Source organism: Struthio camelus, chromosome 14 (genome assembly GCF_040807025.1).
Source record: "Struthio camelus isolate bStrCam1 chromosome 14, bStrCam1.hap1, whole genome shotgun sequence".
Taxonomy (NCBI): Eukaryota; Metazoa; Chordata; class Aves; order Struthioniformes; family Struthionidae; genus Struthio; species Struthio camelus.
This window is the reverse complement of record NC_090955.1, coordinates 4,324,793-4,352,258: the sequence shown is the minus strand read 5'-3', so window position 1 is coordinate 4,352,258 and position 27,466 is coordinate 4,324,793. Positions and strand designations below refer to the sequence as shown.

Sequence of the window (27,466 nt, the reverse complement as noted above, 5' to 3'; positions counted from 1 at the left end):
TGAAATACTGTTCTCCATAGCTTTTATAATGTGTCCAGACCCACACACTTGGACACACAGATTAGAGAAAAATGAGACAGTGTTTGATTCTGGGGCCTCCGATAACCCTGGCGCTAGTCCAGAAAAGCACTTGTGTGCACGCATCTTGCTATTGAAGCCGTGAGACTAGGTGCAGGTTTGAAAGTGAGGCATGTTCTTGGAGGGTTTTGTAAACTCAGTGTGAAACTGCCCTTTCCTCTCTGTGCCAAGTTCACTGTTGGAGGGACTGTATTAAAAAAAAGTGCCTAGAAAAAAGGTAAGCAATAAGAGCGAAGAGACTGGGCAGATTTTAAAAAATTTCTTTGTAGTGGCTGCTCTGGGCTTATTGGTCTTGTATGCTACCGGGTAGTTTGGACGAAATGATGATTAAATCGCCCATGAAGTGTGTTTCAGAATGCTGCATATCATTAACATATTTTCTTTACATTTTCAGTAATTCATTGTTCATCCATTGCTTTATGTTAAATTTTTTTTATTTCTTTTATGGCAGACATTTTTGGGGAGGGCATTGCTTGTTTTGTTTTGGTTGATTTGATACTCTATCAGCTATGCATGTTTGTATTTGGTTGTCACTTTTATTTATTTCAGTTAAACATGCTAATGACTCAGGCTCACCTAATGCTGCGGTTACTAAGGGTGAGTTAAATGCATCTGTTATTTAGCGTTTAAATTGAGACTCTACCAGCAAAGATGAAATACGAGCTGCTGCTTAGGGGAAAAAAAATCACAATAGCCTTTTTATTACGGTAGTCTGGATTTAAGTGGTCCATGGAGTGCGATTTGCTCATCTTTTACTTTTGAACAGAAATCAGAAGGTTTTTAACAATGAGGTAGTTTTCTTACTTATGAAAAGACATTCACATACATTTCCTAATGTAACGTTACGTTAGGAGACTCATCCCCTTGATTTCTTGTGTTACAAATGGAGGGGGCCATTCAGAGTAGGAGCCAAAGCTGGCTGCTCTCAGGCTTTCTCTGGTGGTTAGGAAGACATTGGCGCTAGGTACCCACAGATGAACTCACATCTGAAGGGTCACAAAGAAGATATTCTGCATGGCTGCATTACCCCAGGGTAAGCTTAAGGTGTGGATTTACAGAGCTTTACTTGCTCCCTAGTAACCATCCACGTCTCTAGCGATCGCTGATCGTAAATGTGGGATAGTTCCCTCTCACTGTAGATGATGCTGTTTTGATATTCACTGCAGGTAAGCACCCAACACAGCAGTTCTCATGCTGTAGATTCGCATCTTCCCTTACTGTGTTCCCCCTCTTTTTGTGCAGCAGTATGCTGAAGATATGCTGCTGACCTTTATGCGGACAATACAGATAGGTCAAATTAGAGCTAGTGGCATTCCTGTAATTCTCCACCCAGTTAATTTTGTTTCAGATATTTACAAATGAGGGTTATGATTTTCACATGTAGCTCCTGATTCTGATTTATTCGGCTAAATTGCTTCAGAGAGCCTCTGATTTTGAGATGCCAGATTTGAAACACCCGAAGGACCTTGTCTTGCTGATAAGCTCAGAAGATTTTGAAAAGTGGGTTCTCTTCAAATGTTTCAGGATGGATAGCTCAAAGCACTGGTCAGTTCTCAAAGACTTGGCCCATAGAGGGGACCCGTGGGGAGCAGAACAAGCAGAGCTTGCGCAGAGCGACAGACATTCAGTGAACTATTTACCCTTGGAAAAATGTCTGAACTCTGTTGTCGCTGCTTGGGAAGAGGATTGCCTGCCTTTGGCAACGGGAGGTGGAGGGCAGATGGAAAACGTGCAAGGAGGGGAAGCATGTCCAGGGCCTGGGAGGAGAATACCTCGGGCACCGACGTGTCCTGCTGCAGCTCTGAACACTTGTGACACATGCATTTGGGGAGATGCAAAGCAAGGGGAGGTGGGGAGGGGGGCAAAAATGGTTCAGGAAAACGGTTCAGAAAAATACATACGCTCTTTTAACAAACCATCTGTAAATGACTGTTTTTGAAGAACTAGTATCATTTGGGGACTTATTCATTACTGCTCTAATTGTTATTATAGTGATAACTGAATAGCCATTTAACTCTAGGCATATTTCATCATGAAACCATTGTTTGGCAGACTGCAATAAATGGTCCGTTGAAATGAAGTGCGGGTCAATCTTGTTTTATTGTTTACACGGTCTTCCTTGCAAATTGTATCTCCATTACTGTAGATTTAATAATTGTAGCAAGAAGGACAATTTGATGGGGTGTGCATGACTGAAAAGATGAGTTTTCATCTGAGATTTAAAAGATGACGGAGAGTCAATACAGAAGAAAGGTTTTAAGAAAGATGGTGCAGGTAGGAAGAACAGTAATTGAAAAGGCCAATGGGCCAAAATTGGCTAAGGCGTACGATAGAAATGGGCTGGTGTTTGGAAAGTAGGACATGAAACCATAGTAAACTAGGTTTCACAAGTACTGCTGCCTGTTGGTATTACTATAGCCATCTTCTCGCTGTAAGTAGGACAAACATTAGAGTCCTAGACTGGTCTTAAACAATATAAATCTAACAAAAAATTTATAAATCAATGTCACAAATCTTCTGACAGGAGTAGTGTTTGTGGCATTATTGAAGGAGAGCAAAGGCTCCAAAAGTTCATGTGTAAGTTCTTTTCCTATTCTTTCATATGTTTTTTCCTTTTTTTTTTTCCTTTTTTTTTCTTTAGCAAATTTTATCAAGGAGAGAAAACCCAAACTGCTGATCCCTCCTGAATCTTCTGGCAGTAGCTCATCAGTCACTGTCATCAAGGGAGGTGTCCTACTACTTGAATGTATTGCTGAAGGGCTGTGAGTAATGCACACACTTAATCTCCTTTTGAAATAGAATTGATGAAAGAAGAACCAGTATGAAAAATTATCCAATGACATATGTATAAACATATACGCATATACAATTTTAAACTGGATCTCTATGCAGAGTTTCTCTGAAGTATGTATACTTCTTGTAAAGCAGCAAAGAGCTAGCACGCAACCTTGTCATATTCATTACTGGCATAGTTTGTAAACGAGTAATTGAAATCATACCGTGGTAAGTATTGATTTTTTTTCTCTTATCCTAGAACAAGTACTGTGGTAACCTCTCTGAGCGGTATTACTTCTGAGATGCTGAGAAATTGAGTAGCATCAAAATTTAGCTTTTATCATTTGGCTCAATCAGTAATGTTTCTCATTTGACCAATTCAATTTTGTTTCGATAGTCAGAAATAATTGAGCATTTTTCCTACGATCTCAGGTTTCAAAAGGAAAGTTCTTGGGTGACCTGGTTCAAGAAATCCATTAAGAACATCAGAAACGCCCTGCTGAGTGAGACCAGTGGTCCCTCTAGCCCAGTGTTCTCCTCCGACAGCTGCAGGGGGGGGATGCTATTTAGGGAGCACGCGTGGTCTTTGGCACTTTCTGTGGCTTATTCCCCAGCACTCAGAATTTTTGTATGAAGGATGTCTCTTCCGAGGTGTTCTCACAGGATGCAGTGTATCAGCGAGCAAAGTCCACAACTGTGTAAGAATATAGGGAACTGGAATCAGGCCAGTTGGCTTGACCTTATTAAACTAATATTAGTGGGCTATCTGCTAATTTAGTTCCAGTTCTTGGGGCCCGTTCCTACACATGCCTCTGGGAAAAATTGGTCCTTTGCATTGCAGGGACATCTCAAGCTTGTTATCTCTAATAGCATTTATATTACAGCACTGCTGAAGGGCTCTAGTCTTGGATCTGCCTGTACTAAGCATGGCAGAGCATCACAATGAGAAGATGGTCACTGTATATAGGGAAGGGTTAAACGAGATGCTATGCGATGAGAAATGAGCAGATAGACCAGGACAATTTTATTCTTTTATTATAGATAACACAGGACAGAATTAGGTAAGAAAGGAAAGGGAATAGCCAATATAAACATTGATTTAAATGCAGTCGTCATGATGAAGCTGTGAATACTTCTCTCAGACCTTGTTCTTGCTGCAGTAACTCAGAAATAAGCTGCACTATGCCCTCAGTCCAGTTTGCCGCTTTTTACTGTGCACCTGTAGATGCAATAGTCTGCCCCAAAAGAATTACCATCGGAGAAACGGGTAAAGTTAAAATCTCCGCACCACTAAATGCACAATGAAAGCACCGTTGCTTCTGGTTTATTTGTGATAGAGCGTTTCTGAAAGGAGACTTAAATCATCGTGTTCTCATCCTGCATTGCTGGGCCGCAGGTCTGTGGATGCAGACTGTGCCTAGCAGATAGATAATTCATACTAAAGGCTGTGCAATTATCCCCTCTATAAAATTCTAAAATCAGGATATTTATCTGCCTGAGCAAACATGTTTTAGGGCATCTCGTTTCTCCATGGGGACTCGAAAGGGGATCACTCACTCTTTGAGCTGGTGAGATTATGCCTCTGCGGTTGGTTGCCGTTTTGTGAGAGAAGGCGAATGACATGTCTCTGCTGGAGTCACTCCAAGTATCTGCAGTGGGTTATGGTTCCCTCTGCGTGCTTGTTTGTGTCGCTTACTGCCACACAGGCCTGTGAACCTCTACGTATCCATGGACCTGAGTTTATAACTTTGTCAAGGTGCTTAATGCACAAATCACCTTGGAGATGCAGAGATAGGAATTTTCATGTAGAGCTGATATCATGTGTTACAGAGAACGTCAAAGAAAGGAGGGTCTTTATTTGGAAAAAAGTCAAAAGAAAGTACACGATTTTGTTAACGTTCAAAAATTTCCAGGAAATTTTTTTATTATTATTTTTCAAAAAAATTTTTTTTAAGTAGTCACTTTTGGAAGGAAACAAAGTACATTTTGTTTTTATTTCTCTCCTATCAGGAGGTGCTTTAGAGGGAGGAGAGATTATGAAACTACAGTTATTTGTCACATCGCCAAACAAATATTTTTCACGGAAGCCCTTCAGAAATGCAACATTTAGACCCCAAAAACATACTTTTATTTGTTAAAATTCTCACTTTCAGCAGACAAGTGATCAGTTTTACCTGTGTCTCTGCCAGTCCACTCCAGTGAAAGTCCACAAACCACAGAAGTGGATAGACTTGAGCCAAATTTCAAGTAACTGAGATCAGGGACAGCCAACTGCAAAATAAGGAAATAAGTACATTTCCAATTTGTCATTTCTGAATAATGACAGATTGGGGAGGGCATTGCCTGAATACAACACCCAGGGCCGCACGGTGCCTTACTTTGGTACAATATCAAGGAAAGAACTCTTGCAGGAAACACGGCATTTGTACTGTTACGCTTACTGCTCATGGAAAACCGTAATTTCTTGGTACCTGGGGCTTTTGAGTAGCTTGTGCCCGGGCATTCTGCCACAGTACCAGATGGACACAAGAGTAAGCAGATACGCACTGTGTATGTGCATCGTGCGTGGTGGCAGGGTCAGGGAGCCCAGCTGGGAATGTTCAGACAGCAGCCTGTCCCAAATTTCTGTGTCGCTGCCATTAGCTTTCTAAAAATGTAGCATTTTCAGCCGTTTCCAATGGTTGGAAACCTTACCAGGGCAGAGCACTGGGTGAAGTCACTGTAATGAAGTCTTTACCTCCTTGTCTGTCCTCAAGTGCCCTTTTGTAGTAGGACAAAGTGAGCTCCGTTCCCTCTGATACAGCTCACGCCAATATGTTTACAAGGAAAAACCTGGTGTCATGGCCTGTTGTTGGCTGTGAAGTACGTATTCATAGAGGTCCTTCAAATTAAGGAACAGTATAGTATAGCCTATAGCGTAGTCACAGTATAGCCTCCATGTTTTAAAAAGGAAGATCGCTCAGAAGAATCAGAAAGTTTCACCTGGCATACCATACCTGTGAGCTGTGGAAGCTCTGCTAACACAGAGCATGACAGCATCATGATATTTAACTCAACATCTCTCTCTCTCTCTCTCTCTTTTTTTTTTTTTTTCCTGCTGCTAGCCCAACTCCTCATCTAAACTGGGTCAAGGTTACTGGAAGCTTGCCCAAGGACAAACCAGTAACAGAAAATTACGGGAAGATACTGAAAATAGAACAAGTGTCTGCAGCCGACGAAGGAACCTACCAGTGCACAGCAAGCAATTCTGTGGGCAGAGCAAAACACGAGTTCCACGTTCATGTGGAAGGTGCTGCTTACGTTTTACTAGGCTTCTGATTTTGAGCAAAAGAGAGGTGGTCAGTGAAAAGGGAATAAGAACTTCTGCTCTTAGCAGTTAGTATAATGCATAAACCGAACTACGTCAATTTATGCTAGCCAAGGACCTGTCTTACAGTTTTGGGAAGCTTGCGGAAAGGTTCCTTAACGTTTTTTCCTGAACCGTGGCGGCTTTACAAAGTGGTGAGCAAAAGTGCAAATACGTGAGTAAACCATAGCTACAGCACATTAAGATGTGAGTCGGTAAGACAGAAATGTTGATGTCTTGTATTAATCTGAAAGTCAGGCCAGAAGATCCAGTTCTTCTTCTTGCTTTTAAAGGATGTGAAAATGGCTATGCTGGGTCAGATCAGAGGTGCATTGAGCTCAGCTTTGGATCACAGTTGCCACCAGTGCAAACATGTCAGTCATTCCTCAGCTTTTTATATTGAATTCTCCTTCTCCCTGGCCCTTGATTCTTGCCTCAATCCTGCCAGACTATTCAAAATCTTCATTTCTCTCCACTGTGATTTTCTAGCCGTTATTTTGGATCCTGTCACATCACATTTATCCCCTGGATCCAGGGGCTGAGGCTCTTCTCTGTACTGCCGTTATCCTTCACGCTGCCCAGTCTACTTGTATGACCCTTCTGGCTGTCCCAGAGAATCCAGGGCCCATTTTCACCCTCGCGTGCATACCTGCGAGGTGGCTGACATTATATTAGCAGCATTCAGAAGCAGGCTCAAGATAGCACTGATGCATATCACACACTTGTGCACAGGATGCTGTGTATCTGAATATGATTATACACGTAGGTTATGGTGGTTGAATGCCTTGAGTACGGGTGCTTGTGCTGGTCTAACAAAAGGGAGAACCTGCTATGTTCGGGCATCCATCTAGTCCTCCTTTATTTGTGTTGCTGTTAGAAGAAGGGAGCCAGCCAAGACAGCGTCCTAACAGGCATCTTACAAGGAGTGCTCGGAGAGGCCAGCCGCTCTCCCGTCTTTCACCCTCCTCCGTTCCCTCGTTGCCCTGCACGCCCAGGAGATGTGAGCACTTTGTGCGAGGCCGGGGCAGCTGCTTCTTCTCTTGTGTTTCCTTTTGCAGAAGCAAAGCAGGGCTCAAATGAGACTTCACAGAGACAAGTGAACCCCGAGGAAGTGTCACTTCCGTTGCAGCTCCCTCAGCAACGCCACCCGTAATAGCTACAAAATGAGAATCCTGAGGCACCGCTGAAATTATTTTCTCTTTACTGATGACAAATGCTCCAGCCTCTGCTCTGCAGAGAGGGAAAAAAAATATACACAGAGTATTAAACTGTCGGTGTCTGACAACTGCTTCGTTTTAATCTGTGCTTTTTCTCGCCCCTTGGTCACAAGGAATCCTGATAGGAAGAAACCCACTTTCAGTTACCTGCTCTGAATTTACTCAGTAACTGGGGAAGAACCTTTCCTCACGTTACGTGATGAATCTTCCCCTCTCACTTGAAACAACCTTGTTCCTTATAAAATTACTTCTTTTCCTTCCTGGTAGTAAGGAAGAGGGGGATACCAGGGCATGGCAAGTTTTCAGCTGCTGCAGGGGGGAAGTGCTGACTCCTCGAAACCATTCCAGATGGTTTGGAACATCTCTGCTGTAGCTGAATATTTTAACAATCTGGCCGTGATTTTCTCGCCTGTAAAAACCGATTCCTTCAAAGGAATTGCAGGAGCTGCAAAAAGTGAAATACCAGGGAAATAACATTAATTAAAGCAGTTCAGAATATTGACCCGCTCCTCCCTCGCAGTCTCTAGAGGGACGAACGCTTTCTGGCAAATTGTTGTTCCTGCTCATTAGCAAACAAGTGTTTAAAAAAAAAAAAAGAAAGAAGGAAAGAAACCTGCCATAGCTGTTGCAATGTAAAGAATGCTTTTCCAATAGCTATTAAATCCATTTCCCATGTGTATAACTAATGCTGGCTGCTGTCACTAACAGGAATTCTTCCTACTAGGAGTCGTTTCACATGCAGGCTATCGAGGTAAAATTGAGCCCAAATGCCATGTTTTTCAAGAATTTCGAACCAGGAAATGTCGCTAGCATTAATCAGAGATGGGCATGTTCATCATTCTCACAGCGACTCCTGTGTGCGCACTCAAGGGCAGATCTTGAGTTGGTGGAAGTGAGCATTCGTTTCAGTTGGTTTCAGGGAGGTTATGCTGTTGTAGAGCATCCCAGTGTCTGACAGACTCTTCTCAAAAGAATGCATATGGGACAAGAAAATTAAACACGAAAGAAAAATTATCGCAGTTATTAACTGCTGACCGTTCTTGTTCTCGTGCTAGTGCATCAATCAGAACCTTGCTATCGTTTCTGTGTTATGTCGTGCTTGCTGTTCTTCTTTCTGATATCTGAGCATCTCAAACTAAAACCCCAGCCTTCTTAATAGCGTTCTTAAAGGATGATATTTGCCTGCAGTCCACTTACTAATTCTACAGTACGTTGAGGGCAAAGATTCAGGCCGTTATTACCAAGCATATGAAAATGTTCAGCCAGCAAATTGCTTGACTGCTTTAACATTTTAATCTCCCTCTGCAAGAAGGGATGGAGCCTGGAACGTTAGAATAGGCACAGAAAAGCCCGTTGTTGTTACTAGAGCGGAGAGAAAATTATATATTTAAAAAAAAAATAAGCCCACAAATTGTCTAGATTTCAAATGTTTATTTATTTACTTGTAGTATATAATCTCCCAAGCCCAAAATAAAATGTATATATAACCTCAAAGTCTTTTTGCTATCACAGTGCCTGACCTAGTGGTACCTTGATCTTGACTGAGGTTGCTTAGGTAGTGTTTAATATGAATAACCGTTACAATATAATGATTAATTATAGTAGTACTATAACAGCTAAGGGCCTTTGCTGCTACATCTTGTAATATTTTCATTACATAAAAACAAAATAGATGAAACTAATGTGAGGTCGACATATGTCTAGTTGTTTTAATCGAGCTGAAATGGTAGTTCTCGGCATTTCACTGGAAGGCTGTTTGAACGTGGATGTAGACCGAAGCATGATAACGGCATCTGAAGCTGCAGATGAGAGCTCCAAAGTGGGATGGGTTGCCAGCCCTTGGGAAGATGCGAGGAGAATTTGAAATGAACTTGACAAATTGGGAAAATGGTCTGGAATGAAAAGGATGGGCTTCAGTAAGCACATGTGCAAAGTCATTCTCATCAGGCAGGACTAATTGGCTTCCTAAGTACAGGATGGAAATGTCTGGTCAGACTGGAGGATATACTGGATCACAAGCAGAGCATGACTTAGAAATGTCATACGTACAAAAAAAGCACAAATCATCCTGGAAAGGCTACAGAAAAGTGTCACATGTAAGAGAGACTCTACTGAGAACTGCTAAGGCCTCACATCTCGTAATGTATCCAGTTTAGCAGACTGCATTTCAACCAGGTTTGGGTTAACTCAAGCGAGTGCAGAAGAAAGCTGCAAGAGTAGTCACAGGTCTCAGAAACATGGCTTTTAAGAAAAAAATGGTAGATGAGCTTAATTTAGGGAAGAAAGAATCTAGGGGACCCATAACAGCTTTCAAATGCACCAAAGTTGTTTCACAGTAGAAGGTAACAAACTTTCTCTTTGCTCACGGGGAATGAGGCAAGATACCATAGATTCAAACTGCAGCAAGGCAGAAGTTGGTTAGGCTTTAGAAATTTGTTGCAGTTGTGTAGAAAAGCATAGTACTGCAGTAGAAAGCGTGGGAGGCAGGGGAATCTCCGTAGAAGTTTGGATCCATCAGAAATATCTTAGATCTAGATGGTCCTGTTTGGTCACAGAGGAATAGACTAGATGTCCATTTTAGAGCTCTTCTGTTTTTGGCCCTGTTATTATATTCCCGTAAAGACATAAGTCTCTGCACTGAATGTATTTGCCTTACCGTTTTGCTCACGCAGATTAACTGTTGGACTGTCCAAGCACTGGTATTTGCAGTTGTGAAAATGTATGTATATATTTTGTTATTCTTGATATTACTAATAAGTAGTATAGCATATCTGCCACACAAAAAAGAGGTTCTTGGGCCTTTCTGTGAAATTATATTTCCTACTTGAGAAAATCTCATTGACTGTGTCTGCACAGTCACCTCACTTTCTTAAAACCACAGCAGTTCCCGTGCTGAGAAAGGAAAGGAGTGATAGAATATATCTACGGCTTGCTTCCAGAGTGTGTTCACAGATGAAAATAGGCAGGGATCCGTACTGTGGATTGCATCCAGTCTGTGGTTGGTATCTCACCTCCTCTGAAGCAATGAAATGCTCTATCTCAAGTACAGTCTTTGTGGCAGACGTAATGGAAAAAAATTCCTCAGGACTGTCAGAGGACCTTTTCGCCTCTGGCCTGTCTTTTCTGATGAAAGCAGGAGAAGGAAAAAAATCTCAAAACCAAAAGATTGTACTGCATGCACATTTTTTTCTCTAGTGCCCAATACAAGGAGGCAAAGCACGTATGATTTCTTGACATAGCGCACTCCTGGAAGGCAGTTCTGCGCTGCAGTGAGGAAGGCAGTGTAAGAAATCTGGACGGTGTGAATGAAATATGAAGATGTTAGAATTTTAGATAAGCTTCGGTGTTCTGAATTTTACTTTAGTTGTTGCTTAGCTGCTTCTCTTCATGGGTGCTCTGTAGAAACAGTGAACACTGTGTAAAAGCTCTTGTATATCACATATGCACATCAGGGACCTTTTTTAATATATCTCTGTGAATATGAGCCATGACTCTCTGTTTTAGCATATCACACTGATGACATTTGGAGATGTATTACCAGGCAACAGCTCTGTTAATCTTCAAAGCGTTCTATGAGCATTAACTAATGAGTCCTCCTGTTTCCCGTACAGTAGCTCATCTTTTTCAAATAGGGAAAGAGTGGTGGAGAGGTCAAGTGACCTGCCCAGGGCAGGAAGAAGAGGTAGTGGCAGATCTGGAGTTAAAACGTGAGAGTTCTTTGCTTCCCAGGGAAAAGTAGCGACAAATTTGAGGCTGTGTTTCAGATGGAGGTTGCACGCTAGAGCAGCCGTCTCAGGGACCCGCATTCAGTCTGTAGACACCAGAAGGCTTTCATCAGATTAATATATTTTTTTCCCCCTTGGTTTCCTTTCCTTTCTTATGGTGATGTTTTTCCAAGGAGTTTTTGGTACCTGAGGCACAGGGGGGGCTCTTCAAAAGGCAGAGTTTCCCCAGAACTACCCTGCTGGTTCAACCTGGCAGTTGTGGTGAAAGAGCAGGGAAAAGGAAAATGCAGTAACCCAGTGCTGCACCTCTACCACCACCCAGCGGGCAGTTCTTAGTGGCTGCTCCTTAGGATGATGATGCTTCTGTTCCCAGTGATCAATGTCTGATCACACCTCAACTTGTTACAGACCAGCTGACTATGTGGTGGAGACCAGGATATCAAAAAGCGCGATACGTTTTTCCGGCACGTATAAATAAGTAAATGGAGGTGTGGCATCCTCTCGCTTCCTGAGCTGCTGCATTGCTCCCGTATCTTTGGGGTCACCTTGGTAGCCGCGCTTGCGGCTCCTGCTGAAGGCAGTGGAAGCTGCCTACTCGTAGCTAGTAAGGAGGGGTTGAGCTGAATGGATATTTGCATTTTACCTGAAATAGTCTCACTTTGTTTCAGAGACAGCAATCTTATGTTAGAGGGTCCTTGTGAAAATACCGACCCATTCAGGTTGGCCTTCTTTCCCAGCATCCGATCTCCAATTAGTCAGCTTTGCATTTGTTTTTCACTTGGGTAAACACTGTCCATTTGCTACATCGTCTCCCCGACTCTTAAATTTCACAAAGTCTGAAGGATAGAAATTGGTGTGTGCTAATGCTGATTTTACCTTTTGATAAAACTGATTCACAGTAAATGTAATGTAGCCAAACAATAGCCTCATAGAAGAACCAGCTGTGCAATTGTTAGCAGCGTTTGCCATCTCCTGGTAGATGTTAGCAATCGCAGCGTCAGAGCTGTCTAGTCGTGACATCTGCTCTCTGCCATATCCCCTCTTTACAGAGCCTCCGCAGTGGATAAAGGAGCCGGAAGGTGGGGTTTACAGTGTAGGAGCAAATCTTCTGGTGTTTTGTGAAGCTTTTGGCAACCCAGCGCCAACTACAGAGTGGAAACTTAATGGGATGCCAATTGATAGTAAGTACAAGGTACAACCTCCTAGTTTAGGCAGTGGCTGTGTGGGGTGTGCTTGTTTTGCCCCCGTTGAGAGGGAACACACATATCCTAATGCACTGGGTGATGTCTGGTTTGACATCTATTTAGACATAAAGTCGTATTTACTTACTCAATAAAGCTAGTATTTAAATGTGTTCTTGAAGAGAGCAGGGGTGAAAGCGGCACTACTGTCGAATGGCAGTACCCACCGGTTACTGCCCGTAGCTCGTCCAGTATTAACTCTTGTCCTTTGAGGATATGGGTTAACCTTGGTGATAACACCCATACTCCTTGAGGACCCCTGGCCATGCTTTGCAGTAAGCAGAGATGGCAGTGAGACTGAGGAGTGAAGGTCCTGCTCCCTAATACAGCCTCACTGCTATTACCATTTTGAAGTGTCTGCGCGGAGATTTTGCTGGAAACATGCTCCAAGGCATGGTCCTTGGCCAGGTGACTGCCGGGGAACGCAGTGCTTTGCAATGTGCTCTCCAGCTGGAGAGCAAGTTCCTTCAGCCTGATGCTGCAGATTTGCTTTGCTCTTGACGTTAATGAAATGCGGAAAGACTGTGAGCTCCTAGCAGTCTTGAGTCTTCCCGCATCTCCTGACATAGTCTGATTCTTTCCAGGTAGGACCTTTAGAGGGAGAGTCTCTGCCAGAGAGATCAGCCTTACCAATCTGCAAGTTCAGGACAGTGCTGTGTACCAGTGTGAGGCTAGCAACAAGCATGGCACCATCCTGGCTAGTGCCAACGTGAATGTTTTAAGTAAGTAACCTCCTTGCATTTCATGATTTATGAGAAAAGATCTTACCGAAGTGTCCTATTTTGCTAACTCATAAGTCTTCAGAATAGCTTTGGGATTGTAACCATGTCATTGTTCTTTTGTGCTCACCCCATATGGTGAGAAATACATTGTCCAAACTAATGCAACAGGCCTTGTCGTGGGCAACTTTATGTGCTTAGCCTGAGTGCTCATGAGCTTTGATATAGTCTTTGTTTGAACACTGTGGGCTCAAAACCTTTTGAATTCAAATGTAGTAGAACCCCAGGGGGCTGGATTGTGACCACAACTGTGTTTTTGAATTATTAAATGTATTATTAATCTTTAATTTGAGTTGTGATGCGCACCTTTTCTTTGACGAAAGAGAGGGAGGGGAATTTGCTTAATAGAAGAGGTCTCCAGAGGTAGCAGAACTGGATCTGTTTTCTGTTTTGGAGCATGTTGTGGTTTCATGGGCTGACCTGCCAAGCACTCAACTGCTGTTACCTTTGTCAGTGAGACTTGAGAGAGCTCAGTTTCTTGGTGCAGGAGCACTTTCCAAAAGCCAGTGAAATTCTTATTAAGTGGCCGGGCCTTTGCCCTCTCTATGCCGGCAAAGGGGGATGATGCAGCATGAAGCCTGGAGCTACGCAGCTGTATAACTTGTTCTTGCCTCTGTAGGCAGCAGCTAACCACTGTCACGTTCAGCTGTGTACCAGCCTGAATGCAGATGGAAAGAGAGTCTGAGGGACAGGTTCTCTATTCCTAGGTCTGAACTATAGTGCAGCTCATTTTGCATTCTCTTTTGCAGACATTGCTCCCTTAATACTAACCTCAGATGGTGAAAACTATGCCACAGTTGTTGGTTACAGTGCCTTCTTGCACTGTGAAATTTTTGCTTCGCCTGTAGCGGATATTAGATGGTAAGCCGCTGAGACCCTTTTTTATGTGAGGCAAGTTCATCTGGCTTCCCTTAACGTTATAATGTATGCTAATTATTATGTCCATGCAGTTGAATTTAGCAGTTTTTAAGGAAATTATATACCATATAAGCATCCTGTGTTTAAATGCATCTTCATTCAAGGACCCTGAAGTATTTGTTTATGCATATTAAAAAAAAAAAAGTTAATGGAAGTCCTCAACCCCTGCTTGAAACTGGTGCTGGGATATTCATTGAACCAACACATATGGTACATAACAGCCAAACCTTGCAACGGCTTCATCAGACTTAATCTTGGCAACTTTTTAAGTTTGGACATATTACTGAGGTGGAAACCCAATGACTTTATTAAAGAGCACATGGTTCCGTACAGTTAGAAATCACAGGATTGCCAAAATCACTTGACAGGTGCAAAAAAAATTGCCAATGGCAGCTATAGATTAACGATTCAGCCAGACTAGTTTAAAGAGCTTGCTAGAGACTGTAGCATGTTTTCAAGTTGCAGAAAGCTTATGTCCCTTGATGGTTTGCTTGCATGTGCGTGAAGTGACTTGCTAATAAAAACTCAGTTGCTCAGTGGCAGAGCTGAGACCAGATCCCCAAAATCCGGGGTCTCATGCAGTAACTGCTAACCCTGAGATAACAGTTCCTACAACCCTAAAAATAACCAGTAACCATCATCATCCTCCTAGGACCAAGGATGATAGCATAGAGCCACTCTCAGCATTACGCTATGAATTAAATAAAAATGGAACCCTAGAGATCAAAGACACGAGGAAAGAAGACGCAGGATCGTATGCTTGCTGGGCTGCAAACTCTGTTGGAAAAAGAGCAATTACTGCTAATCTCGATATAAGAGGTAATGTCTCATTTATGAATGGAAAGACCTTTGACGTGTGTTAAGGTTTTATAGTTAAAAATTTTTAATAAGTAAATAGCAAATAGTCCAGGATTCTGATATATTCTGTGAGGCTCTAAACTCTCTGCAAACTGAGACCCATCGTTCCCGCAGGCCTCACGTATATGTAGCAGGTAGTGTTGCCTCAAGTTTTCTGTGCGATTGCTCTGTGTCCATATGTGACATTTACTTTATTCTTGATACTTCCAGAGGCTGCATAAGCCACCAAAAACTTGCAGCTTACTTCCCAGATCTGTTAACTTTATCTTGCAAGGATTTTCCTTCCTCCTTGTTATCAGCTTTGCTACTGCTGAGGTTAGAGCTCTAATACTTGGGTTAGGGATAGCAAAAAAAATTAGTGAAATGGCTTTACTTTCAAATTTCGAATACATACCTTGTGCTCTAATTCTGTTTTAAGCAAGTGATTTATTTGATTGGTTTGGCGGGAGGGTTTTTTCCCTGGGGGGATGATGGCAGTGGACCATTTCTATTGAGAACGTAGGTTAAAGTTAGCGAGTAGTACACAGAGTTGTTTAGGAACTAGGGTTGGCAAACAGAAAAACTTTATTACTCAGTTAGGATGGATCTCAAAAAGATTCTCAGATGCAGGTTTGCCATGACAAACGCGAGGGAAAAAATAAAATTTTTAATGTTCTATTTCTATTGGATACCTTTGCTTTGGAAATTATACTGTGATAATAAACATGAAAAAGTACGATGAAATTTTCACTGAGCAACGTTTCACTGCAAAAATAAGTGTAGCCAAGTGCTTTCTTCTTATTCACCTGTTTTTACGTTCAGAGTGAATCGATTAAACGAAGAAACTTGATTGCAATAATTTTTTCTCACTTGACTTTAATACGCTTGTAATTTTTCTTGAGTCACTGCCAAAGTCTATTTCAAATGGCGATTGGGCATAAAGCTCATATTCAGCCTCTTTTACCATCCATTTCCTAACAGTCTCCTAACTAGGATTTTCACCTGTGACTTTTTTATTCATAAGGTCTTGGTGTCTTGTTCTGCAGCGCTTTGATTTGAATTTCGAGATAAAAAGTTAAATCCTGGCAAGTTTCCATTTCTAAAACATCCTTCCTTCACTGGAAATATTTATAGGGGGAAAAAAAAAGACATCATCAAGGCTGATTTTTATATATGAAGTGCTTGGTGAAAATTTGAAGTGAAAGTCTCTCTTGATAATCAAAGTGTTCTTCTGTGATCATCCAGATGCTACAAAACTTGTTGTTACTCCGAAGAACCCCCAAGTGTTAAAATCACATTCAATTTTGTTGAAATGTCAATCTGAATATGATTCACACTTGAAACACAGTTTTAAATTATCTTGGAGAAAAGATGGAGATGAGCTGCCAGTCAACAGCATGGAAGATGGCAGGTAAGCAGGAAAGAAACAAGAGTTTTCTTGATCTCCAGTGAAATAATGTATAGTACTGGAACAGGAGTTTCATTAAACATGAAACTTAATAGCTTGAAATGCAGATTTATGCCTGCAAAAATTCTTCATGCAATGTGTGAATAGATCTGCATTTTGTATGCCTATATATGCATGTGTATGACTTTTGAGATGTTCCTGTCAAGAGGGTTTATTTTTATTTACTCTGTCTCTCTCACCATCATTGTGAAATACTGCATAAATACTGGTGTAACAAAAACACCTCCCTAGCCCCAGTCTAGTCTGCTGGAGTTTTGTTTCTTACTGCAACTACACCAGAATTTTCCTGTGTTTTACATCTGTTTGGCCAAAGCATGTCCTGGTAATGTTGAAGTGAATGGAATCCAGGTTTCTGGGCTTTTACCTAGAATTGTGCACGTTCAAAGCAATGAGATTTTCCTATATATGAATTCAGAAACTTGCAAGTCCAGGCTGAATTTTACTCTGCTCTTGTTTTAGCATTGACTTTAACGGGACTGAGTTGGGCCTTTATTCCATACGAAGGGTTCCTTAGGGCCAGCATTGGGCATCCAGATGTCTTTTATTAGTTAGTCACAGTAGAGGTCGGTTTCCTAATGTGGCAGCGCTAGCGAGGTTGATCCATCCTGTCGAGACCACTGCGGCAGGGAGATGGCTCCAGGGAAATACCTCTTCGGTGTTCACTGCAACGCGTTCAGTGGGACTGCCAGCGAGAGCAGTAATTTAATGCTGGCTTCCCCGGTGCACTGGTTATTATACAGGTAGGTTGGGAATGTTCAGTTTTACTCAAACCCTCTTAAAAATCTGGATGTAAAGCCTATGTATTTGCCTCATTAGTGGTGTGCCAAAATACTATGTTCCAGACACTCGGCTGATGCATATCAATGTAGTTCCTTTCAAGTCAACAGAGGCATGCCAGCTTCCAGCCGTGGTGTCTAAATTGCTACGAAATACAAATAATAGCCTACAGCACAATGTATGATATAACTACAATTACTTTTTAAAATAATGGGCCTAACATACAATTACGTTATTCAAAATGTTCTATTATCAAGTTGTTGGGTTTTTTTTATGAACAAGATTTCAGAGAAGAACAGTGTCTCTGTCATAGGCTTATCTTCCATTTTTTTCTCATCCTTATTTGTATCTACCTTTCCTTTTTTTCCTGTAGGATAATTATGGACATGGATACATTGTTCATATCAAGTGTGACATTGGAGGATCAAGGTGTTTACACGTGTGTGGCTAGTACTTCTCTGGACAGTGTCGCAGCTGAATCACGATTAATTGTTCTTGGTAAGAGGGTTTCTTCCTGGCCTGCAAAGAGCTCAGTGCAATATGTAATGCAACTGCAGCGCCTTCGTTCGTGGACTTTCCCTGTTCAATTATTACCTCAATAACCCAGTTTCACAGAGATGCAATGTACCTTTCACACTTGTTAACCTCAGTTACGGTTGTGCTATCTTTGTATCTCCTGAAATGGGAATGCGAAAGCAAACATTTGATTTATATTTAATCATAAATCTGTTTATCAAAAATTAGGCAGCCATTTTTCTCGGTTCAGGAGTCAGTCACAGTAGCCATAGGAGCCTGCCTGTCCAGGCTGGGAGGTGTAAGACCATATTAAAAATGGCTCTTCTTCCACTTTGAAGTCCTTGGCCAGTTCCTCATCTCACTTACAGAGCTTATCACTGGGACTGTGTTTTGAAGAAGAAGGATTTAAGGAGAGTATTTAGATATGTAACTCCCCATTAAGATCAGTGAAAGTTAAGCATCTAAAAGGATTGATTCTCTCTCTGAGTCCGAGCATAGAATGCTGTCCAACACGAAACACAAAGTTCCTAGTGGAGAGAGGGCCTGGCCCATAGAGTATGAAGCCTGACCCTGCCTGAATAACCTTATCGCCTTCCTTCTCTCCTGGAGCTCTACTTGAAAATGAGGGGAGCGACTTGTACGGTGATGTGCAGTGCTTGGCAAAACCAGCCTCTAACACTTACCTAAGAGCATCAACCAATAGCTGAAATGCTATTTTGCACACGGTTTTTCATCATTTTAATTCCATTTAATTTTACATTCTGATTTATTTCTGGCAGTGATTGCAAAAGGAGCTAAGACAACTTGACCTTCAAGATAGTTTCACACATTAAATAAATGTTGTTTTTTCAGGAAACAGTAAATTAAGAAGATGCTATGCACATTATTTACGGTGTTGTATTCTTTAGTGCTGTATAATTCAGAATGTTTATAGACTTTTCGTTACATTACTTATGAAAATTTCATGAGGCACTTTATTCACATTTAAAAAGTGATCTGCAGGAAAGGAAAAAAAGTCATGTACTCTTTTTTCCTTGTTTGTGGTACATAAGAGAGCTCTTGGTAGATTAACAATATCTGTTATTTTCCAAGTGAAAAATTCAGGCTTCTTTTGCGATGAAAGGCTTGTTAGATTGGGCTAAAGATCTAAATATCGTACAGATGGAGACATCAAAATTATGAGCAATTGAGAGCCAAAGAAATGTACAGTTAGAATACTTCTAAGAATTTTTTTGCCATTTATGATTAATAAAGAGACTGAAGGTGGACATATTTGTTTAAGATACACTGTTACTGTCTTTAAAATTAATATATGAAATATTAGCAGCATATGTGCTCCAAGAATAGAACGGCAAGATACCCGGAAGTTAAACTGTATTTTCCTGATTTTTCCCAAATGCAATAGAAGCTGGGAGAAGAAACGCAAGGAAGACTAAAACAAAATAAACTCCCAAGCCTAATCCTTTCCAAATTTTGATGTATAAGAAGGCTCACGTTTGTTCTTTAAAAAAAAAATCCTGTGCAGACCCTAGTGATTTCTTTCACAATGACGGAGACAGTTTTGTTGGCTGAGATAGCTGGTTTGCCTGTAGGAAATGATACTGTCAGCCAAGAATGAAGTTGGGACAAGGGGGTAGGAAGAGGTCAAAGACCTACCAAAAGTTGTGCGGCATCATTCCTTGGTCTGTACGTGATTTAGCCTTTGAAAAACTCACCCTATGCCCAGGAAGCATTTCCTGCGTTAGGTATGGAGAATATTTTCCTGGTGAATGCCGGTGAGTTTTCAGTGCTCTGTGTTTAAGGATGCTCTGCGTTTAAGGAAGGGGAGTGTGTGTGTGACTTTTGAAGGATGAGGGGGTTACCTCACTTGACACTGCACTGCGAAATTATTCCTTTACACCAGGCCCTATACATTTCAGTTGCCAACCAAATCCAATATAATCAGATTGCAAATTGTTAAAGCAAGCCACAAGGAAGAGAGATATCTGTCAGTGTGAATCCACTGAAATTAAAAGCTTTCATTAAATACAGGCATTTGGGCAAATATACGCTGACCCTGCGTCACAGATTGTCTCTCCTGCCTCTAACGTTGGTGAGAAAAAAGGTCACGTTGCAGCAGCGTGCCATCTTCCCAGTCCTGTGAGGTGGAACAGCCTGTTCTGGTTGGGCTGATGTGCAGCTTTATGAGGACCCATCGACACTCTAGTTTAGGGCTAGTAACCCTGAAGAGCGAACTGCGACACGTACGGAGCAGCGGCAGGGTAGTCCTGGGCTTAGGGCTTGCATAGTGCTGTGGTTGTTCTCAGGAGATGCAGGTCAGTTCTATCAACCGCCGTGTATGCACTGACCTTGATGTATTCTCTGGACAGCATTGGTTGAGCTGGCAGAGAGTGAATTTTCTTGTCTCTTTTTCCTATAGCTCCCCATTGCTGGGGTAATGAACGTTATCCTTTCACTCATACTCCAAAAGGCTAGGTTCAATAACTTTTAAGAGCTGAGTCACCTTCTGCCGCTATGGTTTACACGAGCATAAATGCAAGTGATGCAAATACAAATTTCTACTAAGAGCAGTGTCAATATTTATTAATGATTAAATAGTTTGTAGTGTTGATTTGAAAAGAGAAATGGGTTGTTCCAAGCATTGTAATGAGAGCAGATGGAAATGCCCTCAAGGAGGGATGTTGCATGTATAAGGGAGAAAGCAGGACCAGAAGATTCTGCTTGTATTTCTGTATTAAAGTAGGATTTTTTAAAACAATTCCTGTTCTCCTAATTCTTTACACTTGGAAATCAAAAGATGTTTTACCACTGTGTTCACTGGTTATTCCGTCACCAGTCCTTTGGAAAATGCCAAGATAAATAGAAATAACTTGCCATGCTGCTGACAGTTCTTCATTATGTCTCAGACGTCCCTGATCCGCCAGAAGATCTTCAACTCTCAGAAAATCAAAACCGAAGCGTTCGACTATCCTGGAAAGCTGGGGCCAGTCATAACAGTCCTATTAATGGTATGAAGGATTTTAGTGGCATCATTTTGCCTTGTTTAGCATTATGTTATGTCATAGCTATTAGAATAAGCACACAGTGCTCATCGCCATACTTAAATCAGTTTTACTATGTCAGTTAATTTGAAGTTCGTTTCCACCCTTGCTATTTATAGGAGGCTTATATCGGCTTTGCCTTTTTTCTTTTGTTTTGTTTTTTCTTCCTCACCAGAGTCTATTATAGAATTTGAAGAGAGCCGATGGGAGCCGGGGAGGTGGCAGGAGTTAGCCAGAACCGCAGGGAATGAAACGACAACCGTTTTGTCACTCGCCCCATATATGAATTACCAGTTTCGCGTCATATCTGTGAATGCTGTCGGAAGAAGCCAGGCTAGTAAACCGTCACTGCGCTATGCAACACCTCCGGCTGGTAAACACTGCCATCTAGTTTTCTGAATTTTTTTGTTGTTGTTGTTGTTGGCTTGGAATAACATTGCCGTACTCTGCTCCTAAGGAGTTTAAATAAGTCAGGGTTGCTAGTGCTGCTTTTTCTGCTCAGTTTATGTGAAGAGAGACTAGATTCTTATTACTCTAGAGGCACTAAACCACGCTGGGCTCCACAAATGTTTTCCAGCAAAGTCCAAGCATGCTGCATGCCGAGGCAGCTTCAGGCAGTTGTTTCCCCACAGAGAAGATTCACAGCTGAAGCCATCTACGTCCTCCTCTGGCCACTCCAAAGCGAGGACTGCATGTTGCCATGGTCGGCAGTATGTTTCTTAGAAGGGTACCTACAGCGTGAAGCTTTCCAGGACTCTGCTGATTTTGCACCTTTCAGGCCCACTGCAGCCACTTATGGACAAGCAGTTGCTGGAGACGATCTTCAGGATTTACAGGGAGCCTTTCAGCAGCACTGAACTTGTCAAAAATCTCTATTCACAACGCAGGTCTCGTTGTAACATAAAATGTTTTGTCCCTGCAAGTCGTTTTAGAGGCCAGCTGTTCAGGACTGTGTTTGCATTCCCCAGCATTTTTTTGGCTTTGATTTCAGGGCCTTCTTCAGCTTTTCAGCGGTATGCATGCCACTAATGATACACCTTCTGTTTACTGTCCCCAAGGGGAGAAAGATCTCTTTGTAATAATCCCCCTACATCTGGTCCTTTGCAGTCCAAAAGTCCCCGTTTCATGTTAGCTGGTGACTCTAACCAGCAAGGGCGCGTAGGAATCCAAACTGCATAAACAAGGTGTTTTGTTCGCAACAGCTTTGTTGATCCAAGTAATTAATTTCATCAACGCTTTTTGTTTAGGTGTCTTTCAGTAATGCCAAAATAAGAAAAGTTTGTGCATTTAAATAATAAATACAATTAAAAGCAGGGTGCATAAACTAACTTTGTTACCTGTATGGTTCCAGCTCCAGACAAGAACCCAGAAAACATCCGAGTTGAAGCTTCTGAACCAAATGAAATGGTGATGAAATGGGAGGTAATTCAAAAGCTTCTGTCAATGATACAATATGGAAAGTAGGTTCTGTCTTCAAACAGCAGTTCCTAAAGCATCATGGAATTTATCAGGATGTTGTTTTAAGATAATTAATTATTAAAGAAATAATGGATGCCTTGACTTTATCTCTCCTCCACCCTGGTTTTTAGGAAACATTAGCAAATTCCATAGGTAGAATCCTTGATTCCACTGAAGTCAAAGGTAAAGTTGTTATTAACTTCTGGATTTCCTCCCGTAATTTCATTTTCTTTCAAAAGTCAGTTTTTTTTATACCAAATCTTTGCAGGTTGTAAAGAGATATGAAGGACCCATGAAGCACAAAGAGACTTCTCCAGAGTACAGTCTTTTGCTTTACAATTCTTACGTAAGAAAGGGCTTGAAAATAATTATGGTCTCACCTTGCTCTGCAGAAGTCAGGCACAGAGAGGGCATAGTTTATGCACAGATTCTGCCCTTCAAGATTGTAGCTTTAAAAATGACTCAGATCACTTGGCCAAGTGAACTTGAACTGGAATGTTAACACCATTAACTAAAGGAGTTTAGATATAGCGCCTAAGCGTGGGTGCCAAGGGAACTGTGCAGAAGTGTTGAGGATGGTTTCCAGCCCTCACATTTCCTGGTTTTTAAATTTACGGCTTGTGTGCCAACAGTTTAGAGAGAGGCATATTCCTTCATTCAACACAAGTCTCAGCAACTGTGGAAGGAAACATATTTTTTGTGTCTGGAATTAAACAGAATTTACTTTAGATTTTACTGCTCAATCTGGTGCTACCAGGAAAGGACAATAAACGTTTCCACAGTGTGAATTCACGTTTTAGACTAAAATTACGCCAAAAGGAGATGACTCTCTAGATCTCTTGATGTGGAGTTTAATGTGAATTTTTGTTGTGCAACATAGCTCAGGGTCAGCAAAAGCAGTTCTGCTTCTACAAGGAAAAGTAGAGTGGTAGCAACGAACCTGGGTGGGAAATGTTGCTGCAACCAGCAGTGGGCCAAATGTCTCACCGGAGGGAGAGCGAGCAGTCATCTCTGCCAGGCCAGGAAGCTCATCAGCCACAGTTCAGACAGGGCAGAAGTAAAAGTGAAGACTGAGACTAAAGAGAAAGAATGGGATGGACAGGCTTTGTTAAGTCTTGATGAATCATTGAAATGTTGCCGTAAACAGGCTATTCATTTATGTTGTTCCCTGCATGCTTTACAGAAGAAATGCTGGGCCCTGAACATACTAAAAACCCCATTTCTGGCAGACAAAGGCTGCAAAATGATGTTAATCTACCTACTTTGGATTAAGAGAGCAGATGAGCATTAGTGATTAGCTTTTCAGCCAAGTATTTGCAGCATTAAGGGAGATCAAAGTAAGAGTCAAGCAGTGCTGAAATTCAACTCTAACCAGGAAGTTACTTTCCAACAAGAAACTTTATTTTCTTCTTTGACTTGTCTTGAAAATCCCATTTATCAGGATCTTTGCCATGCAGGTGGTTCTCCTAGCAGTGCCTGTTAGAAAGCTGCCTGGGCTCCCAGCTCCTGCCACAGTCTTCCCAAAGGTCCTGAACAGGAGGGAAGGAAAGAGGCCACGAACACCGTGTGCTACCCCCATTCCTCATAGCCTCACCACAGAGAAGTGGGATTTTTTGCAGACCACTCAAACCTAGATACCTTGCTGAGTACTGTCATGTCATAGCTGAACATAATGAAATGTTTTTTGGTTAGTCCAGTTGTAGGGTAAATTAACATCCCAGAAACGTACTCAGTTTTTGGCCCGCCTTGCTGAGTGCTGTTCTTTTCTTTTCCGATGCTCTTTCTGCGTCGACATCAGTCGCTCAGTACACAGGGAGCAGACGGGTCGATAGGACGCTGCATTTTGCGCTTGCACAGCCAGAGCCGTTTCATTTTAGGCCTCTGCCGTTCTTCAGACGAGTCGTGTTGATCTGAACTCTGTATGGGGCTTGGGTACATATCAGATATTACATGTTGGATATGTATAATACAATATATCATTTAAATGTTACTGGAAGTAGAATATAGGGCTTGAAAAACCCACAGCTGTTTTAGGCAACTGGAAAAAATCCATCATTTTTGGTAGCGCAGGTGACCAGTTAACAGTATTAAAGTAGTACCTTTTCAGAAAAATAAACTCAATTGGAGCATGTCTCATGACAAGGCATTGCAGTATGGCCTCTAATATTTTATAAATTAATGTTAATTAGACGGCAACCACGCTGTGATGAATTTTTCAGCTGATCGGTAAAAAACAGTAGCACAGCAGTTGCACGTTAAATGTCCAGGCCTAGTTTCAAGCATGTGGTGCATATTTAGAGCACTACAGGGTAATATATATTTTAATGACCCAACTTGCTGTGCTACATAAAATTCTAAGATAATATGATTTTTAGTTGTACTAAAAGGCATGCAGCCTTATGTCACAATAAAACAAAGGAAGCTTGTGGCGGCGAAACAAAGGTCGATGTATCTAATATGTAGAAATAGGAGTGTTAGTAGCTGAGCTGTTTTTAGTCCGGCTGTTGCTCTGTCTTTCACCTACCTTTTTCTTGAAGTGATGACATATTTCTTCCAGTAGTCTTAAAAGTTAACACGGTACTGAAAAGTTAATGCTTTCTTTTTTCCCCGGTTTCTCTGTGACTATTGTAACTCAGTGTCCAAAGTTATTCCCCCCTCTAAGCTGCTGTTTCATGGCTACTGCAACAAAAGCAGCTCAGGATCTCTTTTAACTTCTTCCGTAGCCGCTGAAACCTGTGGAGCGGAACGGGCCGGGGCTGGAGTACAAAGTCAGCTGGCGGCAGCAGGGGGTCGAGACTGATTGGAACGAGGAAATGGTGAAAAAGCATTCTCTGACGCTGCGCAACACTCCCACCTTTGTGCCTTACGAGATCAAAGTCCAAGCAGTGAATAATTTAGGATCTGGTCCTGAGCCAAATGTTACCACTGGATATTCAGGAGAGGACGGTAAGTAATGGAAACCTTCATGTAAAAACACACTGCGTAAGTGATTCTTGCAGTGCAAAATAATCAGGTATCAAGTGACTGATTAGACAGCCCGCAGCTAAAACTGCTGAAACGTCACTGTTCGGCGTGTCAGCATACTAAGAGAAGCAGAAGCTTCTGATACTGGGTACTATGGATTTCAGTGAGCTGGAGCTTGATTTTTTTGGAAAGGCCCCTTGTGCTTCTATTAATCTCGGTTCCTGGCTTAGTCTGGATACTCATCTGAAGGCCACAGTCCATAAAAAGTCTGTATTTTCTGTGAAGTGTAGTAATACTTGTGTTGAACGCAGTGGGACAAAGTCTTTCACCTGTCTGGGGCCTGATTCAATGTTTTAACATTGTAGGAATTTGAATACACCGGGAGTTAAATATGAACACTCAAATGCTAGTCTTTGTAAGTGAAACCTGAATTCGTAGATGATGCAGCATTCATGTGTCTTTTGGGCCCAAAGCCAGGTAGCGCCTCGCTGGGGACACGCTCCTCGATCTCCTTGCCTCAAGCAGGCTAGAGGTTGCCGAAGGACACCCGCACCACCCTCCAGGCCTTTGCATTGAGTCCTCATAAAACTGTACTAGTAAATCTTGAGCTAGAGTACATTTGGATTTCCTAGCTGAGACAGATTATAACGAAAGGTTTGAAGATAATCCTCCTGCTTTGTCCGTTGTGTCCTTAAAGGACAGATTTTCTTTCCAGCCTTGGTTTCTGTCCGGTTGCTTTCAGTGGCCTCCCGAGTGGCACAGCCTCTACTCAGAGCTCTCCGTGTCTCTGGAAAAGTCCTCCCTTCCGGAAGACTTTGCTTTGGGTCTGCGCCCTGCTCTGAGCACCTTCTCTGCTCTTCCCAGGGTGTCCTCGGGTCTGTTCCCACTGCAGGCGTCCTTGGCTTGCCTTGGGCTGCCAGCCCCGTTTTGCCGTCTTGAACTTCCTTCGAGGAGTTCGCAGGGAGAGGGAGGTCCCTTGTCCCTTCAGAGGGCTCTGCCTGACCACAGCACGTGAGCTGGGCAGGTCAAACAGAGAGGCTTTCTCCATTTCGTATCTATTTTAACAAAATAGATTGCCTCAGGTACTCTCACTGAAGGAATAAAGCCCGTTATCCTCTGTCACAGCTTGCCAGAAGTGTAACAGCCTGCGGTCTCCTCCTCCAGTTTTCCTTGGGGGGCAGAGTTTTCCCGCACGGCGGAAGCAGACGGTGTTTGTACCTGGTGCCCAGGCACCTGACTGCCGCTGTCAGTCCCAGCCCTGCAGATCCCACCCTGGCACCCCATCGGTGCATGCTCCTTGTTTGATGTTGTGAAGACGTTTTTCTCTGTGAGGCAGACGAATGCTTTCCGCGTTGCGCGGTTCTCTTTCGTGTCATCAGGTTGCCAGTCATGCCTGTCAAGCTGGCTCTATTTGTCATTTCTACAGCTGAAAAATGCAGTTTTGCAGCAGTAACAATTTTCCACAGTTAATACTATTGCTTTACAGAGTTACTCTTACAGTTATAAAACACTGCCATCTCTCTCTTTTATAGAGGAAGAACCACAACAAAGCAATAAAAACCAGTGTTCAAAGTCGGGCTTCGGGTTTTGCAGGTGTAACTTTGAACTTGCAATTACCCAAGGATGCAGTTTTGTTCCTACCTTAGCAGGAGGCCACCTTTGAAAAACGAGGTTGTCCACTGGCTCTTCCTAAATGAGTGTCTCAGTTCCTGCCATAAGCACAAGTGCCACAGCGCTCTCTTTCAGGAGCAGTGGATCTGATGACTGGACCAGAGCATCCTGCTTACATTCGTTCGCCCGAGGCTGCCCCGAAACCACAGCAGCTGCTTGTGACACCTACCCTTCACATGCGTCTCTGGCATCACAGCATGCTTTGATAATCACGGCCCGTTAGGAGAGGTTAACGTGCAAATGGCAGGAAGTTTTCCCTGCTAATGCAGTTAATGCTGGCATCACGGTTGATGCGAAAGCCCTGCTATGGTCCACAGATAATGGCACTGCTGAGTTGATCCCAACACATCCGAAAAGCTTCTCGTCCCCTTTGGTGTTTATGCATGAATATAGAGGCTGTTTGGAGGATTAGAAATGTATCCAGCTGCAGTAATGAAATGCTAAGCCTCACTTTAGTAAGCAACTCAGTTAAGCGGTAACACTACCAAACAATAATCTTTTTTTTTTCTTTTTAGAACTTAAGAATTTAAATCAGTGAGGGAACAAACAGCATGGTGGCCAGCTGCTGTGGGGTGCCAGGCTTCCCTGGTCCCAAATACAAATGGCTGTTGTGTTTGAAAACGCTTAGCAGCAGGAGATGGGCGCTGCTGGCAAG

At 42.3% G+C, this 27,466-nt stretch overlaps 1 protein-coding gene and 1 long non-coding RNA gene across 20 annotated transcripts in view; one reads left to right on the top strand and one right to left on the bottom strand.

The window, feature by feature from the left end:
- CHL1 (cell adhesion molecule L1 like) overlaps positions 1 to 27,466 on the top strand; it is a 318,808-nt gene that overhangs the window by 269,836 nt on the left and 21,506 nt on the right. For 17 of the 18 annotated variants that reach the window (XM_068960377.1, XM_068960380.1, XM_068960374.1 and 14 more), the window contains 13 exons: positions 628 to 675; positions 2,720 to 2,840; positions 5,958 to 6,142; positions 12,191 to 12,322; positions 12,967 to 13,104; positions 13,911 to 14,022; positions 14,732 to 14,898; positions 16,162 to 16,327; positions 17,535 to 17,659; positions 20,584 to 20,685; positions 20,894 to 21,091; positions 22,070 to 22,140; positions 24,900 to 25,122. In XM_068960377.1, the coding sequence (XP_068816478.1) occupies positions 628 to 675; positions 2,720 to 2,840; positions 5,958 to 6,142; positions 12,191 to 12,322; positions 12,967 to 13,104; positions 13,911 to 14,022; positions 14,732 to 14,898; positions 16,162 to 16,327; positions 17,535 to 17,659; positions 20,584 to 20,685; positions 20,894 to 21,091; positions 22,070 to 22,140; positions 24,900 to 25,122 (1,788 nt within the window). The remainder of the gene's footprint in view (positions 1 to 627; positions 676 to 2,719; positions 2,841 to 5,957; positions 6,143 to 12,190; positions 12,323 to 12,966; positions 13,105 to 13,910; positions 14,023 to 14,731; positions 14,899 to 16,161; positions 16,328 to 17,534; positions 17,660 to 20,583; positions 20,686 to 20,893; positions 21,092 to 22,069; positions 22,141 to 24,899; positions 25,123 to 27,466) is intronic. The other variant, XM_068960381.1, reaches the window with a different exon arrangement.
- LOC104153255 (uncharacterized) lies at positions 20,242 to 24,913 on the bottom strand. Of its 2 annotated transcripts, XR_696200.2 has the most exons (4): positions 24,701 to 24,913; positions 23,906 to 24,103; positions 23,117 to 23,252; positions 20,242 to 22,852 (listed from the first exon to the last, which is right to left on the bottom strand). It is a non-coding gene; the product is annotated as an uncharacterized lncRNA (long non-coding RNA). The 2 variants fall into 2 exon arrangements; XR_696199.2 differs by having other exon boundaries at positions 22,147 to 23,252; positions 24,701 to 24,890.